Here is a 20,976-nt window from a genome sequence, read left to right on the forward strand (position 1 = left end):
GACTAGGGGGCATGGATTTAAAGTGATTGGTAGAAGGATTAGAGGGGAAATGAAGAAAAGTTTTTTTCACCTAGAGGGTGATGAAGGACCGGAACTCACTGCCTGAAAGGGTGGTAGAGACAGAAACCCTCAACTCACTTAAAAGGTGCTTGGATGTGCACCTGATGTGCCACAACCTGCAGGGCTATGGACCAAATGCTGGAAAGTGGAATTAGGCTGGGTGGCTCTTATTTTTTCGGCCGACGCTGACACAATGGGCCAAGTGGCCTCTTTCTGTGCTGTAAACCTCCTATGATTCCATGTCCTAGGGCTAAAATGATCGGCTTCCAACAACCACAACCATCTTTCTTTGTGCTCGGTATGACTCCAACCGGTGAAGAGTTCCCCCCTCAATTCCCGTTGGCTTCAATTTTGCTAGGGGTCTTGATGCCACACTCAGTCAAATGCTGCCTTGGGGCTGAATGAGAAGCACAGTTTTAACTATGCCTTGTTTGAAAAGCTCCGTGATAGATATCAATAATTCCCTCTCCCGGTTTATTGCCATGGCAGCTCTTAGTTTGCACCTATTGCAATTTGTCCTACTCAAAGCTCTGGAAATCCTGGGAGTAGAGACCTGGTGTTACGGATTTCTGTCCTTCCTTCCTGTGCTGTGCGTCTGGGTGCAAAGCATTGTAGGAGGAAGTTAGGAAATGCTTAGGACAGTCTGAGCTAATCAGGAACAGTACTGTGGATTTGTAAAGGACAGGTAATGCATGGTTAATTGAATATATGGGATGCTCAACATTTAATAATGTGCCATATGAGAGTTAAGGTGCATGATGTAAAAGGGAATGGGACAGCATGGATAGAGAGATAGCTAAGGGCCAGAAAGCAGACTGAGAAAATGGATGAGTAGTGGTGTGCCTCAAAGGTTTGTGATCTTTGGCTTTTGCCCATATCCAAATCATTTATATATAGTACAAGGCGAATGCCATTGGAGTTTGCTGATGCCGCTGACTTAGCTGGGATGGCAAATTGAGGAATAGTGCTGGAGACTGCAGGAGGCTATGGCTGGGTTAGCAGAGAAATGCAAAATAGTACCTTTGGGGAAAAGTCATGAATTGATGTACACCCTAAATGGTTAGGTCCTTAACACAGAGTGCAGAAGCAGAGAGAGCTGGGATTCAGATATGGGGGTGGGACTATGTGTTATAAAAAGAGCCGCAGGAATTCCGGGGTTTATAAATAATTGCAATAAAATTGAAGTGATGCATTCTTCCAAGATATTACATAGGCCGTAATTGGAATGTTGTGTGCATTTCTGGGAATCTGCATATAGGCAAGATATTAGTGCCTTAGTGATTGACTGACTAGACAATACCAGGAATGTGAGATATGAAGGAGGGTGTGAAAAATGTGATTTTTTTTTTGTTGGAACAGAGAAGGTTGGAAAATTTTATAGATTTTAAAATTCTGAGTGGTTGAACAGTGAAAGATTGTTTCTGGTTAATAAGTCACTAACTGGACACAGACTAAAGGCTAACACTCATATAATGGAGGAAGGAGTTAGGATAATTCTTTCATTAGAAGAAATGGCATTTCCATAGCCTTTTTCTCCACCTCAGAACATCCCACAGAGCTTCAGAATGAAGGACTTTTGAAGTGCTGTCACTGAAGGAAATATGACAGCGACTTTCTGCACAGCAAGCTCCCAGAAGCGTTAGTTTTGGTGGTGTTGGTTGATGGTAAAATACTAATCACCAGAACTTCCCTGTGCCCTGCTCTTGTTTCAGTAGCATCATGGGATTTTTAAGTCCACCTGAGAGGGCAGATGGGGCCTCAGTTTAATATCTCATCCGAAAGACAGTACTCCGACAGCGCGGCGCTCCCTCGGCACTGCCCCTCCCACAGCGCGGCACTCCCTCGGTACTACACTGGGAATGTCAGCCTGGAATACGTGCTCCAGTTTCTGGAGTGGAAATTCAGCCCATGACCTTCTGACATCTGGCTCATTGGAAGCACACTCTGTTAGAACATGGAATATTTTGCTAGGAGTGGCCGTTGAAGCAAAGAGACAAGAATATCATTCAAAGTAGAATTAGAAATATGCTTGAAAGAGAACATAAAAAATACACAAGGAGACACCAAGGAAATGAGATTCGGGTAGATGGCTCCATTTGAAAATCTAGCACCAATACAGTCACTATGAGCTGATTGGTCTCATTCTAAGCTATAAATTCTATGGTTCTATGATTTATTAATAGCATGATAGCTTATTTTTAATCTATTTGATTTTAAATTGATTTATATTTTTATCAGTGAGGTAGATCAACGACTTATGATTTATTCAAATTGAAATGTACTGGGATCAAAGTGATGAACTTGGGAGCAGGACATTCATGATGTTCCAGGATGTTGAGGATGTAGTGCGGAATATTGTCTGCGACCTAGGTACTGAGGGTTCCAGGCTCCTAAGAGGTGGAGGCTTCACCTGCCACTCTTGGCTCACGGCATAAGAGGTGGCAGGATTTGGGCAGAAACTCCCAGGGCCAAGAGTTTCCCTGCGCCAGCCCCCGGAGGGATCCAGCTTAGGATTGGTGTTTGTACATATTGCCCCATCAAAAGACAGAAGTAGGCCCCACCTAAGAGTCTAGGCTTGCAAAGAAACAAAATGCTGTTTTCCTTTTAATTGTTACATTGTGGCCCCTTTACAAACGGAGCTGCCGGGGACACCTGTTAAGTTTTTTTTAATTCTTTCATGGGATGTGGGTGTTAGTGGGAAGGCCAGCATTTGTTGCCCATTCCTAATTGCCCTTGACTGAATGGCTTGCTCGGCCATTTGAGGGCAGTTAAGATCAACCACATTGCTGTGGGTCTGGAATCACATGTAGGCCTGACCAGATAAGGACAGCTGATTTCCTTCCCAAAAGGACATTAGTGAACCAGATAGGTTTTTACAACATTCGATGAGAGCTTCATGGTAGCATTACAGAGACTAGCTTTCAATTCCAGATTTTTTTTTATTAATTGAATTTAAATTTCACCAGCTGCCCTGGTGGGATTTGAACCTGTATCTCCAGGGCATTAGCCTTGGCCTCTGGATTACTAGTCCGTTGATACTACCACTGCAGCACCATCTCCCCCATATGTGGGTTTAGTGGCAGAGGTTCTGGTTGGGCACATCTCGGCTTACACTGGAGTGCCTCTTCCTCCCTGGGTAATTTTCAGCCCTGGATACATTAATTTGTGTGCAGCTGAGTTAGTTCAGCAGCTCTCAATCGGAGTTTCTCCCTTCCATTGAATGTTGAAATTTAGCAAACATGGGTTTGCACCTTTTTATTGCTAAACTCTTTTTACTCAGCTGTGTATGCTGTATTTTCCTAATTGTTCAGTGTTCAATTTTTTAAACGTGCTTTAGAACAAAATCTTTCATGAACTTCTGAAAATGGTAATCATTTATTTTTTAATTACAGACTTTGAAGGAGCTGCTCTGTTTGTTAAAAGGAAAACTTCCAGAAGACATAGATGAGTAAGTGTCCTGAATATGTCAGTGTGAGCCATGGGCTTTAAATTGCAGCGAAATGAACTTTTACCACAGCATTTTTAAAACAAGGAATAAAGGAAAAGATACACAATTGAAAGTGTAATCCTAATAACATTCGATCAGCATTTAAGCACAAGGGGCCAAAAATCCTTGGGCCATAGGTGTGATGGAGCAGGTATCCCGCTGTACCTGCCACCTCTGCTCTTGATCCTGCAGAATGTCAGGGTGCGGTTAAACCACGTTATTATTTCAGTCAGGTGCCCCCCAACGGTATTGGTGCATCCAGTGGAACTGGGCTATAGGATGACAGGTCGAGTGGATTAACAGTACTTAAAATCAAAACAGAAAATGCTGGGAACTATCACCCGACCAGGCAGCATCTGTAGAGAGAGAAAGAGTTAATGTTTCAGGTTGGTAATCTTTCATCAGAACTGAAAAATGGTTAGAAATTTAGCAGTTGAGAAGTAAGTACATAGGCAAGGAAAGGGGGAGGGGAGGAAAGAACAAAAGGGAAGGCCTGTGATAGCGTGAAGGGCAGCAGAGATTAAATGACAAAAGGAATGATAGTGCAAGGTGAAATGGCACAAGTATAGACACAAAAGAAGGGTCCAGAGGTAAATAACCATAGAACCATTACCAGCACCTGCTGTTTGAGTAAATGGAAGAGGTGATTGATTTAAAGTTGTTGAACTCAATGTTAAGCCTAATTTTTTTTGTGTGCTTAGTATGTGAGCATCCCTGGCAAGGCCAGCATTAATTGCCCTTGAGAAGGTGGTGGTGAGCTGCCTTCTTGAACCATTGCAGTCTATGTGGGGTAGGTACACCCACAGTGCTGTTAGGAAGGGAGTTCCAGGATTTTGACCCAGTGACAGTGAAGGAACGGTGATATCATTCCAAGTCAGGATGGTGTGTGGCTTGGAGGGGAACTTGCAGGTGATGATGTTCCCATGCATCTGCTGCCCTTGTCCTCTTAGGTGGTAGAGGTCGTGAGTTTGAAGGTGCTGTTAAAGAAGCCTTGGCAGTTTGCTGCAGTGCATCTTGTAGATGGTACACACCGCTGTCACTTTGCACCAGTGGTGGATGGAGTGAAGGGGGCTGGGATGCCAATCAAGCGGGCTGCTTTGTCTAGGATGTTGTCGAGCTTCTCGAGTGTTTTTAGAGCTGCACCCATCCAGGAAAGTGGAGGGAAGATAACATTAAAAAATGGGAACAGGAGCAGACCATATGGCCCGTAGACCCTGCTGTGCCATTCAACATGATCATGGCTGATCTTAGGCTTCAACTCCACTTTCCTGCCCACTCCCCATAAATCTTGAATCACTGAGAGACCAAAGATCTCTGTATCTCAGCCTTAAATGTATTCAATGATGGAGCATTCACAAGCCTCTGGGGTAGAGAATTCCAAAGATTCACATCCTTTGAGAGAAGTAATTTCTCCTTATCTCAGTCCTAAATGATAGGCCCCTTATGCTGAGACTGTTCCCCATGTTCTAAATTCCCCAGGCAGGGAAACAATCTCTCTCTGTCTACCCTATTAAGCCCTTTCAGAATCTTGCATGTTTCAATGAGATCACCCCTCATTCTTCTAGAGAGTATATATTCCAGAGAGTATAGACCCAATTTACTCAGCATCTCATCATAGGACAAACCTTTCCTTGCAGGAATCAAACTTATGAACCTTCGCTGTACCAGCTCCAAGGCAAATATATCCTTCCTTAAATTTGGAGACCAAAACTGCGCATTGTACTCTAGGTGTGGTCTCACCAAAGCCCTGTACAATTATAGGAAGACTTCCTTATTCTTGTACTCCATTTCCCTTTCAATAAAAGGCCAACATGTTATTTGTGTTTCTAATTGCTTACTAACTTTCTGTGTTCCTTGTACGATTACACTGAAGTCCCACTGAATGTCAACATTTATAAGTTTTACGTCTTTTATCAAATATTCTGCTTTCCTATTCTTACTGCCATAGTGAATAACCTCAAACATTCCCACATTGTACTCCATCTGCCACACTCACTTGTGTGCATTTCTTTGTAACCTCTTTATGTCGTCCTCACAGCTTGCATTCCCATCTAGTTTTGTACCGTCAGCAAACTTGGATACATTACTCTCTGTCTCTTCATCTAAGTCATTAATATAGATTGTAAATAGCTGAGGCCCAGCACTGATCCTTGCGGCACTCTACTAGTCACAGCCTGCCACCTTGAAAATGCCCCATTTATCCATACCCTCTGCTTCCTGTCTGTTAACCAATCCTTTATCCATGCTAATATATTACCTCCAACTCCATGAGTCCTTATCTTTCTGTGTGGCACCTTATCGAATGCCTTTTGGAAATCCAAGTATACTACATCTACTGGTTTCCTTTTATCCATCTATCTTATTAGTTACATGCTCAAAAAATTCTAATAAATTTGTCAAACACAATTTCCCTGTTGTAAAGCCATGTTGGCGCTATCTGATCATACTATGATTTTCTAAGTGCATCGTTAAGACTTCCTTAATAATAGATTCCAGATTTTCCCAACTACTGATTTCAGGTTAACTGGCCTGTAGTTCCTCGTTTTCTCTCTTCTCTCCTTTCTTGAATAGTGGAGTTACATTTGCTAACTTCCAATCCACTGGGACCATTCTAGAATCTATGGAATTTTGGAAAATCGTAACCAGCACATCCACTATCTCTGCAGCTACCTCTTCTAGAACCGTAGGATGTAGGCCATAAGGTCCTGGGGCATTTGTCGGATTTTAGTCCTTAAGTTTCTCCAGTACTTTTTTTCTGCTGATATCAATTACCTTAAGTTCTTCACTTTTATTAGCCCCTTGTTTACCCTCTGTAATTTGTGTCTTCTACTGTGAAGACAGACATAAAATATTTGTTCAATGTCTCTACCATTTCCTCATTCCCCATAATTTCTCCTGTCTCTGCCTGTAAGGGATTAACATTTACTTTAGCTACACTCCTTTTTATATACTTGTAAAAGGTCTTATAATCTGTTTTTATATTCCTGGCTAGTTTACTCTCATTCTATTTTTCCCATTTTTAATCAACTTTTTGGTGCTCCTTTGCTGATTTCTAAAACACTCCCAATCTTCACACTTACTACTATTTTTTGCCACATTAGAAGCCTCTTTTCATCAAATAGTATCCTTAACTTCCTTAGTGATCCACAAATGGATGTTTCTTGCTGAGTTTTTGTTTTATAATGGAATATATTTTTGTTGAACATTTTGGATTGTTTCTTTAAATGTTTATTTACCACCATACCTTTTAGTCTATTTAACCAATTAACCTTAGCCTGCTGTCCCTTCATACCTATGCAATTGGCTTTGTTTATTTAAGATTCTTGTTTAGGACTGAAGTATGTCATTTTCAAACCTAATGTGGAATTCAATTGTTATGTGATCCCTTTTTCCTAGAGAATATTTTATTATGAGATTACTAATTAATCCTGCCACATTTACGGGCGGCACAGTGGCTAGCACCGCAGCCTCACAGCTCCAGTGACCCGGGTTCAATTCTGGGTACTGCCTGTGTGGAGTTTGCAAGTTCTCCCTGTGTCTGCTTGGGTTTTCGCCGGGTGCTCCGGTTTCCTCCCGCCTCCAAAAGACTTGCAGGTTGATAGGTAAATTGGCCATTATAAATTGCCCCTAGTGTAGGATTAGTATAAATGGGTGGTTGATGGTCGGCACAGACACGGTGGGCCGAAGGGCCTGTTTCAGTGCTGTATCTCTAAATAAAAAAAATAAATTGCACAATGCTAGATCTAAAATAGCTTTACCCCTAGTTGGTTGCACAACATATTGTGCCAGGAAGCTGTCACAATAGCATTCTACAAATTCATCTTCTAGACCACCTTTGCCAATTTGTTTGGTCCAGTCTATATGAAGATTAAAGTTCCCACAATTACTACATTGCCTTTGTTACAAGCTCCAATTATTTCTTGCTTAATGCTCTATCCACTGGTATCCTTGTGGAAACGAAATCCTGTCTTTACACTCTGGATACTTTTCATTGTGTTGTGTGGCACTATCACTATGCTAAATGGGATAGGTTCAGAACAGATCTTCAACTCAAAACTGGGCATCCATGAGGCGCTGTGGCCCATCAGCAGCAGCAGAATCGTATTAAAACATAATCTAACCTAAATTAAAAGCAAAATACTGCAGATGCTGGAAATCTGAAACAAAAAGCTGGAAATACTCAGCAGGTCTGGCAGCATCTGTGGAGAGAGAAGCAAAGTTAACGTTCCAGGTCTGTGACCTTTCATCAGAACAATCTGTAACATCATGGCCTGGCATATCCCTCACTGTACCATTACCATCAAGCCAGGGGATCAACCCTGGTTCAATGAGGAGTGCGGGAGAGCATGCCAGGAGCAGCACCAGGCAAACGTAAAAATGAAGTTTCAGCCTGGTGAAGCTACAACACAGGACTACTTGCATGCTAAACAGTGGAAGCAGCATGCAATAGCCAGAGCTAAACGATCCCACAACCAACAGATCAGATCAAAGCTCTGGAGTCCTGCTACATCCAGTTGTGAATGATGGTGGACAATTAAACAACTAGCAGGAGGAGGAAGCTCCACAAATATCCCCATCCTCAATGATGGGGGATCCCAGCACATCAGTACAAATGGAAAGGCTGAAGCATTTGCAACCATCTTCAGCCAGAAGTGTCGAGTGGATGATCCATCTCAGCCTCCTGTTGAGGACCCCAGCATCACAGATGCCAGTCTTCAGCCAATCCAATTCACGCTACATGATATCAAGAAATGGCTGAAGGCACTGGTACAGGAAAGGCTATGGGTCCTGACAACACCCAGCTATAGTACTGAAGGCCTGTGCTCCAGAACTAGCCGCGCCCCTTGCCAAGCTGTTCCAGTACAGTTACAATACTGGCATCTACCCAACAATGTGGAAAATTGCCCAAGAATGTCCTATTCACAAAAAGCAGGACAAATCCAATCCATCCAATTACCGCCCCATTAGACTACTCTCAATCATCAGCAAAATGACGGAAGGTGTCGTCGACAGTGCTATCAGGCGCCACTTAGCAACAACAACCTGCTCACCAATGCTCAGTTGGGGTTCCGCCAAGGCCGCTCCACTCCTGACCTCATTACAGCCTTGGTCCAAACTTGGAAAAATAGCTGAACTCAAGAGGTGAGAGTGATTGCCCTGGATATCAAGGCAGCATTTGACCGAATGTGGCATCAAGGAGCCAAGGCCAAACTGAAGTCCATGTGAATCAAGGGGAAAACTCTCCACTGGTTGGAGTCATACCTAGCACAAAGGAAAATGGTTGTGATTGTCGGAGGTCAATCATCTCAGCCCCAGAACATCACTGCAGGAGTTCCTCAGGGTAGCGTCCTAGGTCCAACCATCTTCAGTTGCTACACCTTCCCTCCATCATAAGGTCAGAAGTGGGGATGTTTGCTGATTGCACAATGCTCAATACCATTCGCAACTCCTCAGATACTGAAGCAGTCCGTGTCCAAATGCAGCAAGATCTGGACAACATTCAGGCTTGGGCTGAAACATTCACACCACACAAGTGCCAGGCAATGACTATCTCCAATAAGAGAGAATCTAGAAATCTCCCCCTTAACATTCAATGGCATTACCATCACTGAATCCCTCACTATCAACATCCTGGGGATTACCATTGTACCATTGACCAGAAACTGAACTGGAGCAGCCACATAAATACTGTGGCTACAAGAGCAGGTCAGAGGCTGGAATTCTGCAGCAAGTAATCCACCTCCTGACTCCCCAAAGCCTGTCCACCATCTGCAAGGCACAAGTCAGGAGTGTGATGGAATACACTCCACTTGCCTGGATGGGTGCAGCTCCAATAGTACTCAAGAAGCCTAACACCAGCCAGGACAAAGCAGCCCCTTTGATTGACACTCCATGCACCACCTTAAACATTCACTCACTCCACCACCATCCTACAGTGGTAGCAGCGTGTACCATCAACAAGATGCACTGCAGCAACTTGCCATGTCTCCTTCGACAGCACCTTCCAAACCCACGACCTCGACCAACTAGAAGCACAAGGTCAGCTGATGCATGGGAACACCACCACCTGCAAGTTCCCCTCCAAGCCGCATGCCATCCTGGCATGGAACTATATCGCTTTTCCTTCACTGTCACTGGGTCAAAATGCTGGAACTCCCTTCCTAACAGCACCATGGACATACCTACCCCACATGGACTGCAGTGGTTCAAGAAGGCAGCTCACCACCACCTTCTCAAGGGCAATTAGGGCAATCTTAGCCAGCAACGCCCACATCCCATAAATAAATTTTTTTTTGAAAAGCTAGTTCTGGAGCACAAATCTTCAATACTGCAGCCAGGATGTTGTCAGGGACCATAGCCTTTGCTTAGAAAAAAAAACCACAAACTGGGTAACACCACTACTGACTGAGTCCTGTAGGATATAGCTGCCAGACTGAGCCTGTGGTAGTAGGTGGTGAGAGAACCAACACGAAGGAAAAACCTACTTTACCTGGTCCTTACTAACCTACATGTTGGAGATGCATCTATCCATAAAAGCATTGGTAGGAGTGACCACTGTACTGTCCTTGTGGAGACGAAGTACCTTCTTTACACCGAAGACCCCCTCCATCATGTTATGTGGCACTACCATCGTGCTAAATGGGATAAGTTCAAAATAGATCTAGCAGCTCCCAACTGGGCATTCATGAGGCGCTGTGGACCATCATCAGCAGCAGAATTCTATTCCATTATAACCTGTAACCTCATGGCCTGGCATATGCCACAGTCTATCATGAACATCAAGCCAGGGGAGCAACCCTGGTTCAATGAGGAATATAGAAGAGCATACCAGGAGCAACACTGGGCTTAGCTAAAAATGAAGTCCCCCACTCCGAGTACGTCCTGTGCCCTTGCTACCTTCGGTGCATCTTCCAAGTGGTGTTCGACTTGGAGCACTGATTCATCAGCTGAGGGAGGGTAGCAGGTGGTAATCAGCAAGAGATTTCATGGGATCCAGGACCACTCCCTCCCAACTGTATACCATTGTACCACCGCCTCTGTTGTGTTGGTCCTGCCACTGAGACAGGATGGAGCCTGGGACATTGGCTGTAAGCTATAATTCAGTGAATATGACTGTCAGATTGCCGCTTGACTAGTTTGTGGGACAGCTCTCCAAATTTTGGCACAAGCCCCCAGTTGTTAGTGAGGGGGACTTTACAAGATTGACTGGGCAGGGCATACCTTTGTCGTGTCCAATGCCTAGATGGATGCCGAGTGGTCCATCCTGTTTTATTTTTCTTAGATTTATTTTTGTGATGGTTTGATACAACTGGGTGGCTTTTGAGGCCATTTCAGAGGGCAGTTAAGAGTTAATCACATTGCTGTGAGTCTGGGTTCAGATGTAGGCCAGACAGGGTAAAGATGGCAGATTTCCTTCCCTATTAGCAGTCCAGATGGGTTTTTATGACATTCCAATAGTTCCATAATTAGCATCACTGTATCATGAACCCCGTAGAGATTGCCAGCAATCCAAAAGAATCTAAGCCACAGACTAACCCCAATTTAGGAAACTAAAAACAAACGGACAAGATTTCACTGTTGTAAATTTTACTTTAACACTCAAACCAAAACCACCATAAATTAAACATGAATGAACAGTTGATATATATAATATATATATTATACACATCTTAAAAGTTGCACTTTAATTATCAGATGCAACAAAGATGGTCCTTACGAATGCTCTGAGCAGTCCCATCAGCAAGAGGGTGCCAAACAGTCCCAAAGTACATCAGAATCAGGAACTTCCTCAGATAGTTTTTCAAGTTCTGTCTTCCAGGAATGTAATAATGTCACGTTGATAGCAGGCAATGCAATCTTCTCTTTTAATGATTCGGTCTTGTCGTCTCTTGAACAGCTTCGGCCTCGCCCACAACCATCCTGATGGCGTGGTTTAGCTGATAACTCTAAGTCACCGCCGACAACTGCCATAAGCTGTATTCACTGATGGTCGGCCCTCAGAGTCCAGGCTCCTCTGCCTGAAGCTGGCTGTTTTTGCTTTCACCCGCTGCAGAGAGTTTTTCTAAACTGAAACCTGAGCTCCAGTCACATGTCTCTGATCATAATACTGTGTTTCAAGCTGGTTTGGACCAGCCTTGTCCTTCCAGAACTCTCTCGAGCTTTCAGTTTCATTTCCAGTGAATGAATGTCTCAGATAAAAAAAACACAAGCTTTGAATCCAAAGTTGTAGCACCTAACAGTCCATTCAACAAGTCAGCTATTTAGAATGCCATCTACACACCAGGACTTCATCGCAACTGATACTAGTTTTTTTTTCTCCCAGATTTATTTAATTAACTGAATTTAAATTCCCCAGTTGCCATGGTGGGATTTGAACTCATGTCTCGGGAGCAATGGTGCAAGTCTCTGGGTTCTAGTACCGTACCAGACAATCTTGCTCTTACAATGTATATGTTATCAGGGATGGATTTGCTATATACTGCCAACATTTTTTGAAGTCCAGGTCAGGCTACCCCTCTGAGCCCCTCCACAGACCTGGTCGACAGAATCTCTCTGGTGTCCAGATGATTGGACTATCATGAGAGGTAGGTTGTTGGAATTCGGGTGGGAGACACTCCTCTTTTGTAGTTCCACAGGTGAGACTGACGCATGCGACTTTTGTCCCGGCAGATCCCAGCAAGAATTTCCCCGCCTCCCTGTTGCAGCTTTGGGGCAGAAAACCGAGCTTTATGGGTCCAGCTTGACATCCACCCCCCCCCCCCACCCCCGGGTGTGTGCCCAAGGCCTAAGGAAATTTGGGATCTCTATCCATACCTCAGTCCCTTTTGTGCATTAGGAAGCTTAGTCAAGGAGAAACAGACTGTTGAAGCTCACTGTCTGTTGGTGGATCTGTTGGCAGTCATTGTGTGTTTGTCTTAAAACAAAATGTGAATTGTAACTGAAATGTGTATTTTCTCTTTTCCTTTTAGAAAGAGATGTCCGACCCGTGGGGAGGTAAAACAACTTCTTGCAGTTCATCAAATTTTATGAATTCTTTCTGTATGTCTGCTCTTGACATTTGGGTTTATTGCACATTAGCACAAAAACATTACATTGATTGCATTGAAAACTTCATTCTCTGGTCATTGTTCTGCACTTATTTTCATGGCTAAGAACTATTTTTATGTGGATTTTCACCAGCACCAGTCGTATTTTTTGTTGATCCATTTTTGTCCATAACTATATGTAGATGAGCTCAGTGCAAGCCCATCACTGCTGGGCCAGTCACAAACCTGCATTGACAGAAGTCAGAGAGCAAACCCAGTCTAGACAGTCTCCTGGCTGTTGGGAGACCTTGCAGTGTGAGTAAATGGGATGTCATTTGGTTTCCACTGCCGCTAATGACCTTATTGCCATTTGACACTGCACAAATGTCTGCAGCAGAGAATAAATTCATTGGCGCATGGGATGTGGGCATTGCTGGCTAGGCTAGCATTTATTGCTCATCCCTAATTGCCCTTGAGAAAGTGATGATGAGCTGCCTTCTTGAACCACTGCAGTCCATGTGGGGTAGGTGCTGTCAGGAAAGGTGTTCCAGGAGTTTGACTCAGCGACAGTGAAGGAACGGTGATATAGTTCCAAGTCAGGATGGTGTGTGACTTGGAGGGGAACTTGCAGGTGGTGGTGTTCCCATGCATCTGCTGTCCTTGTCCCTCTAGGTGGTAGAGGTCACTGGTTTGGAAGGTGCTGTCTAAGGAGCCTTGGTGAGTTGCTGCAGTGCATCTTGTTGATGGTACACACTGCTGCACTGTGTGTCGGTGGTGGAGGGAGTGATTGTTTGTGGATGGGGTGCCAATCAAGCGGGCTGCTTTGTCCTGTATGGTGGTGGACAGGCTTAATGGAGTCAGGATGTGAGTTACCCATCGCAGGATTCCTAGCCTCTGACCTGCTGTTGTAGCCACGGTATTTATATGACTACTCCAGTTGAGTTTCTGGTCAATGGTAACCCCCAGGATGTTGATAGTGGGGGATTCAGCAATCGTAATGCCATTGAATGTCAGGGGGAGATGGTCATTGCCCGGCACTTCTGTGGCGCGAATGTTACTTCCCACTTATCAGCCCAAGCCGGGATATTGTCCAGGTCTTGCTGCATTTCTACACTGCTTCAGTATCTGAGGAGTCGTGAATGGTGCTCAACATTGTGCAATCATCAGCAAGCATCCCCACTTCTGACCTTATGATTGAAGGTAGGTCATTGATGAAGCAGCTGGAAATGGTTGGGCCTAGGACACTACCCTGAGGATCTCTTGCAGTGATGTCCTGGAGCTCAGATGATTGACTTCCAACAACCACAACCATCTTCCTTTGTGCTAGGTATGACTCCAGCCAGCGGAGGGTTTTCCCCCTGATTCCCATTGACTCCAGTTTTGCTAGGGTTCCTTGATGCCAGTCTCTGTCAAATGCTGCCTTGATGTCAAGGGCAGTCACTCTCACCTCATCTCTTTAGTTCAGCTCTTTTGTCCATGTTTGAACCAAGGCTGTAATGAGGTCAGGAGCTGAGTGGCCCTGGTGGAACCCAAGCTGATCGTCACTGAGCAGGTTATTGCTAAGCAAGTGCTGCTTGATAGCTCTGTCGACAACACCTTCCATCACTTTACTGATGATTGAGAGTAGACTGATGGGGCGGTAATTGGCCGGGTTTGATTTGTCCTGCTTTTTGTGCACAGGACATACCTGGGCAATTTTCCACATTGCCGGATAGATGCCAGTGTTGTAGCTGTACTGGAACAGCTTGGCTAGCGGCACAGCAAGTTCTGGAGCGCAGGTCTTCAGTATTATTGCCGGAATGTTGTTAGGGCCCATAGCTTTTGCAGTATCCAGTGCCTTCAGTCGTTTCTTGTTATCACGCAGAGTGAATCAAATTGGCTGAAGACTGGCATCTATGATGCTGGGAACTTCAGGAGGAGGCTGAGATGCATCATCCACTCAACACTTCTGGTGGAAGGTTGTTGTAAATGCTTCGGCCTTATCTTTTGCAATGATTGCAGTCATTGAGGATGGGGATATTTGTGGAGTCACCTTCTCCAGTTAGTTGTTTAATTGTCCACCATCATTCACGACTGGATGTGGCAGGACTGCAGAGCTTAGATCTGATCCGTTGGTTATGGAATTGCTTAACTCTTTCTGTCGCATGCCTCTTATGCAGTTTGGCACGCAGCTAGTTCTGGGTTGTAACCTCACCAGGTTGACGCCTCATTTTGAGGTATGCCTCATTGAGGACTTAAAATTTGCCCTATATATTTAGGATCAAAATTCCTGAGGAATGGGAGTGTGCAAAATGGGCAGATCTCCCCCACAATGGATGACCAGAATTTGGAACCTGGATGGGACAGATTTCTGCCCCATTTTACCTCTGACATAAATCCTGATTTGTGGGGGTGGTGGGTGCATCTTCTATTTGAGTTCCTTACCTCTGCAACCAGCACTGAGGGCGTCTTTAGGGGCATTCCTGAGCTACATCAGGAAATCCACTCAGTAGCCACTCTTCTGACTACAGAACAGGACCAACGGCTGTACTGGCCCCAAAAATACTTTCCAACAAAGTTTGTCAATCACAGAGGGGTTCAGCTGTCATTAGAAGCTAGGTTCTGGTTTCTCTTTGGGGAGGAAAGAATTCTACTGACCATTCAGACAATGAGTGGCTCCTTGTTGGAAGAGCTGGATGCTGCTCTGTTGGGCAATCTGTAGTGCCTGTCCCCAATATTAAAATGACCCCTTCTTGGGGATTTGGGACAGAGTCAACCTCAGGTCAGGGGTCTGAAATCCTGCTCCATCACCCTTCCAGTATGGAATGGTGACCCTGTAATTTCAGGCCCTCAGTCTCGAAGTCAAATGTATTGGAGGGCTGGTAGGTATTTGAAACTGTTATGCCTGTTGCTGATAGATTGAAAATATGAAACATCAACGTGCGATTTGTGTTTCTGTCTCCACAGCAAGTCTATCACGTTTTGCAGTTGGTAGCATTTATAGTCCTGGCTATTCTCATCATGAGACTCAAACTTTTCCTCACGCCTCATATGTGCATCATGGCTTCTCTAATTTGTTCAAGACAGGTAAGATGAGCTTCATCAATGGAGCTTAACGTTGTTACTTTCACCCCATTTGTTCACCCCAGGTCCTAGACCTGGTTACATGACAGTGGGTTTAAATCGTCAACACAAATAGCTGCATTATACTGGAACAAGCAAAAAAAAAACTACAACTTCGGATATTTTAATTTCAAACCTGCAATTTTTTTTTTTGTGTAACTGGACAGTTCTTTGCAGATGATCTGGTCTCTACACTGTCTGATCAGACAATGCAATGCAGCATGTATTTAAAAAAAGTTAGTACTTGACTGGTGTTTGATTTTAATAACATATTTAATTTGGTAGATTTTGTACAGTTTGGAAAAGAGTATAGGGAAAAAGCAGGACATGGGATTAGAGGAAGTAGTATCAACGTTGAGTTGCAATGAGGGCCAAATTCCTTCCTCCTGTACTGAGATTTCTGTAGTTCTGATTTTGATATTTGGATTAAAAATTTCAAGCTAGCAATATAAATTCTTTACTGTATTCAGTAGTAAAAATTATGAATTTTGTCATGAGCTGAACTAACCCTTGTGCTTATGATGTGATCTTGGATGTTATTGTCAGGTAGTGATATTGCACCCTAAACCAGCTTTACTTGTTGTACACTATATGCTGCGGAATGAAACAGTGCAGTGGAAAATAGGGACGTTACAATTGAAATCAGTGTTATCCAGGTAACTTTCTTGGGGGATGTGCACTCCACCAGCTTAGCGTCAACGCAAAGACAAAACCACTTTGCACGGGTGTCAAACCGGGAGTGTGAATTGGGTGCCAAGCTGGGCACTTACCCCGAAGCAAAGTGCACTGACATTGCCTCCTACACGAGTTCCGTCAGCTTGGATTCACGGACGCGTTCTTGTCCTGCTGCTTGAATTCTAGCTGCATTTACACTCTGCAATGTCAGGGCAAAGTCATACTGCGTCACACCAACACTGCAGTTGGAGTGACTGCAGCTTTGAGTATGCAGACAGACACAGGCTGGAGGAAAATGTCCTCTATTGAGTGCTTAATTCTGGGGGGAAAAATAATCAGCAATCCTAATCAGTTGTTGCTCACTTTGATAGGAAGAATAGAAAAGCAAAATATTTAAATGGAGAGAGGCTACAGAATGCTGCAGTACAGAGGGATCTGGATGGACTCGTGCATGAAACACAAAAGTTAGCATGCAGGTACAGCAAGTAATTAGGAGGAAATGGAATGTTGGCCTTTATTGCAAGAAGGATGGAGTGTAAAAGTAAGGAAGTCTTGCTACAGCTGTACAGGGCATCGGTGAGACCACACCTGAAGTACTGTGTACAGTTTTGGTCTCCTTACTTAAGGCAGGACATTCTTGCATTAGAAGCAGTTCAGAGAAGATTCACTTGGTTGATTCCTGGGATGAAGGGATTGCCTTATGAGGAAAGATTGAGCAGGTAGGGCCCATACTCATTGGAGTTTAGATTAATAAGAGGTTCTGAAGGGGCTTGGCAGGGTAGATGCTGAGAGGATGTTTCCCCTCATGGGAGAATCTAGAACTAGGGGGGCAAAGATTCAGAATAAAGGGACTCCCATTTAAGACTGAGATGAGGAAGGATTTTTTCTCTGAGGGTCATTAATCTTCGGAATTCTCTTCCCCAGAAAGCAGTGGAAGCTGCATCACTGAATATATTCAAGGTTGAGTTAGACAGATAGTCAAGGGTTATGGGGGGCAGACAGGAAAGTGGAGTTGATGCCAAGATCAGATCAGCCATGATCTTATTGCAAGAGTGATGGAGTATAAAAGTAAGGAAGTCTTGCTGCAACTGTATGGGACATTGGTGAGATCACGTGTAGAGTACTGTGTACAGTTTTGGTCTCCTTACTTAAGGCGGAGCAGGCTCGAGGGGCCGAATGGCCTACTCCCGCTTCTATTTCTTAAATTCTTTAACCCATGTGTTTGCCATGACACAAAAATATCAGAAAATACGACAGTAAACCTTGTGCTTTTATTTAGGTTTGTGAAATATAAAAACTTGTTTTGAGCCACTGTTGTGTACAGGGTGCATTTATTCGTCAACACTCTGAATTCTTTTTCTGCTCTGTCTCTCAGCTATTCTGTATTTTCTTGACCAAAGGAAAAACAGTTAGATTGGAATTTGTTTCATTGCTTATTTTTGTTTCTCTTTCCTTTCGTGAAGCTTTTTAGCTGGGTTAGAAGTAAATCCCATCACCAGATAATTGTGTGCGTATTGCTGGCGGCAATGGCTTTACAGGGGGCAATAAACCTGAAGGAGCAGTGGAGCATCATTGGGGAGTTCAGCAACTTCCCACAGGAGGAATTATTAGAGTGGATTAAAGAAAATACCAAAAAGGGTGAGTGTTACAAAAGTGCTTTTCGTCCTCTACAGGGCTACATACCAATGAATGCGTTCTTGTTTTAACTATCTTATTTACATGTAAACATGTCCTTCTAACACGACTTGATAGGGTAGATGCAGGAAGGATGTTCACGATGGTGGGGGAGTCCAGAACCAGGGGTCATAGTCTAAGGATATGGGGTAAAGCTTTCAGGACTGAGATGAGGAGAAATTTCTTCACCCAGAGAGTGGTGAGCCTGTGGAATTCGCTACCACAGAAAGTAGTTGAGGCCAAAACATTGTATGTTTTCAAGAAGGAGTTAGATATAGCTCTTGGGTCTAAAGGGGTCAAAGGATATGAGGCGAAAACGGGGACAGGCTACTGAGTTGGATGATCAGCCATGATCATAATGAATGGCGGAGCAGGCTCGAAGGGCTGAATGGCCTACTCCTGATGCTATTTTCTATGTTTCTATGATAGAGATATATCCTTTAGGCACTCAGAGAATCTATCTAAATCTCCCAAACCAAGTGTATTGTATGTTGTGGGGTAGCTAACCAGTAGGTTCTGATTCTGTGGCTCATTGGAACTGCAGCTTTTTTTATCGAGTTTTTGTCATTAAATGAGGGATGTTAACGCTGGGAATGGAATCTTCCCCATTTCAGGTATCTATCAGTCAGGTATACATATCACATAATCAATTGCAGAATAAAGTTCTGACTGCTCTGCAGTAACACTATGTCCTAGTCATATCCTCAAAACTGATTTCTTAGTACATTGATTTCACATTGCCAACATCTGCAGTATTTTGCTTTTCTCCTTTAATCCTCTGTTGCATTATGATTTTTTTCATTTATCATATGGTAGACGAGCAGGGTGACGTTGCTGTTGTTGTATCCAGTTAGGGGCAGTCTTGTGTGTGATAGACCCATGTTCACTAACAGCTGAATTGACCTTTGTTTTATGTAAGAGTTGCTGCAGCATGCAGGGAGAGGAGAGTCACCCATCAGTCACAGTTAGATTTAAACTGAGATTGCACAACAAAAGCAGTTGTTGTATTGGAAGTTTGTTGCTTTTTTTTCCTCCCTCATTCTGTGAGCCCTTTGGCCAGATTACACAATTTTCCCTTCTCCAATCCAGAAACTTTAAAAATGCAGTTTAAGATAATGGGAGAGATTTTCCTCTGCCTTGTGCTTGGGGACTTGGGGCTCAGCCAGTCCTGCATTTTTTGAGATAGCTAAAATCCATCTTTGCTCAGCTGAAACTTTAAATTGCTTCTCTTTCCTCTTCCTTGTGACTAATACTTTTGCTGCTGCACGAGGTTAAGATGGCTGCATTACTCCAAGCAAGTGTCAGCCTTTGAGGTAGTGGGTGAAAGGGAAGCACATTGTGAGGAGCCATGGGCGACTTGTTTGAAGTGTTGGAGATCGATTACAGCAATATTTGTGCATTCTGACAATGGAGGAAAAGAGAAAACGAGGGAGTGTGTGGAAACTGAAACAGGTTCTGGTTTGACTGAGGCTTTTGTTTATTCAGGTTGGGGATGGAGTAGTTTTATAATTAGGAGAAGGGAGCTGGTCATTTGGTGTCTATTTTTCTAGAATTTAGCACCTTCACCCTTCAGGTGAAGGCAGCAAAAGATTGGTAGATGAAATTTGGGGGTTGTGATATTCATCCACAAGGTCATTTAATACGCATGCTACCTCTGCGGTACACCTGTAATCGGGGTACTATTTAGAATCAGGACAGGGAAAAATTTGCCCTATTCTGTTTGTGTGTCTAGACTGAACTATATTTCATTGTATTTTGAAATGGAAATAATGACCTTTTAAAGGCAGATATTAGTAAAATGGTTTTAAATGAACAACACAATCATTCATTCACGCAGACGCTGTGTTTGCTGGAGCTATGCCCACAATGGCGAGCATCAAGTTATCTACAGGACGACCTATTGTAAATCACCCACACTATGAAGATGCAGGGCTGAGGTTAGTAATTCTTTTGTTGTTCTCTCACTCTTCCACCACCATCAAAATGTGATAACTTTAAGTAATGTACTGAATTACACAGGAGTGTAATGGTTAGGAATTAATTTGTAATACTAATCAATTCTCTTGGCATTGTGCTCTGGGAGTCGAGATCCAAGTACAGTGTTCAGCTGTAGCAGTTAAAGGATGCAGTAATTGGATCACGGTACACAGATGTAATTCAGTTCCCATTGTAAAGTTATGTATTCTCTCATTTTTATGTAAATACTTTCTGCTGTAGCCTGTCCCTCTTTGCATTTCCTAACCAGCAAATGCTCATCATTCCCTCTTCTACCACTGCCAGCTCCCATCTCTCAGCAAGGTGACTGCCATCTGTCACCCTTTCTCCAAAATAAAATCCTTCTCCCTCCTCCATCTCAAATTCTGAAAGTTTGAGCTCAAGCCATTTCTGTTGGATGCACTTCCTGCATGTGTTAACATCTGCTATTCATACTTTCCTATCCTTCAGGATTGGCACCTCACTGTTCCTTCCTGTGACGCCATTCTTACTATAGTTAGGCTAACTATATTCTTATCTGCTGAAATGTTAATGAAACGACTCTGCTCCTCTTCCTCCATCTGCTCTGAATATCCCCCCAGTCAGATTCTCATTTGGGCAGTACTGTGTTCACCCCGCCCCTGCTCGAGCTCTAAAATGTATCAAAATTTCTGCTGTTCTCAAATAGGGAAAGAACAAAGCAAGTGTACGCAATGTATAGTCGGAAGTCAGCTGAGGAAGTGAAGTTGGGGCTCATCAGATTGGGTGTAGACTACTTTATTTTCGAAGATTCCTGGTGTTTGAGAAAAACAAGGTAAATGTTTGATTTGAAGCTATTGTCAGTAATTTCTGATCAGAATCATTTCCTTTTTCCTCTTTATATAAAATTGTTCCTCATTGAATCAACCTCAATGTAAATTTGAGGAAGACTACTGGATAATGCCCTTCAGTTATTGTTCTTCTGTCACTGGTGCTTTT

At 43.6% G+C, this 20,976-nt stretch overlaps 1 protein-coding gene across 3 annotated transcripts in view; it reads left to right on the forward strand.

The window, feature by feature from the left end:
• The window catches only part of dpy19l1l (dpy-19-like 1, like (H. sapiens)), a 106,429-nt gene that overhangs the window by 84,056 nt on the left and 1,397 nt on the right, over positions 1 to 20,976 (forward strand). For all 3 annotated transcript variants that reach the window (XM_068032594.1, XM_068032596.1, XM_068032597.1), the window contains 6 exons: positions 3,453 to 3,508; positions 12,517 to 12,541; positions 15,520 to 15,639; positions 17,814 to 17,988; positions 19,862 to 19,961; positions 20,687 to 20,812. In XM_068032594.1, coding sequence (XP_067888695.1) covers positions 3,453 to 3,508; positions 12,517 to 12,541; positions 15,520 to 15,639; positions 17,814 to 17,988; positions 19,862 to 19,961; positions 20,687 to 20,812 — 602 coding nt within the window. The remainder of the gene's footprint in view (positions 1 to 3,452; positions 3,509 to 12,516; positions 12,542 to 15,519; positions 15,640 to 17,813; positions 17,989 to 19,861; positions 19,962 to 20,686; positions 20,813 to 20,976) is intronic.

This window comes from Heterodontus francisci, chromosome 5 (assembly GCF_036365525.1).
Source record: "Heterodontus francisci isolate sHetFra1 chromosome 5, sHetFra1.hap1, whole genome shotgun sequence".
Lineage (NCBI taxonomy): Eukaryota > Metazoa > Chordata > Chondrichthyes > Heterodontiformes > Heterodontidae > Heterodontus > Heterodontus francisci.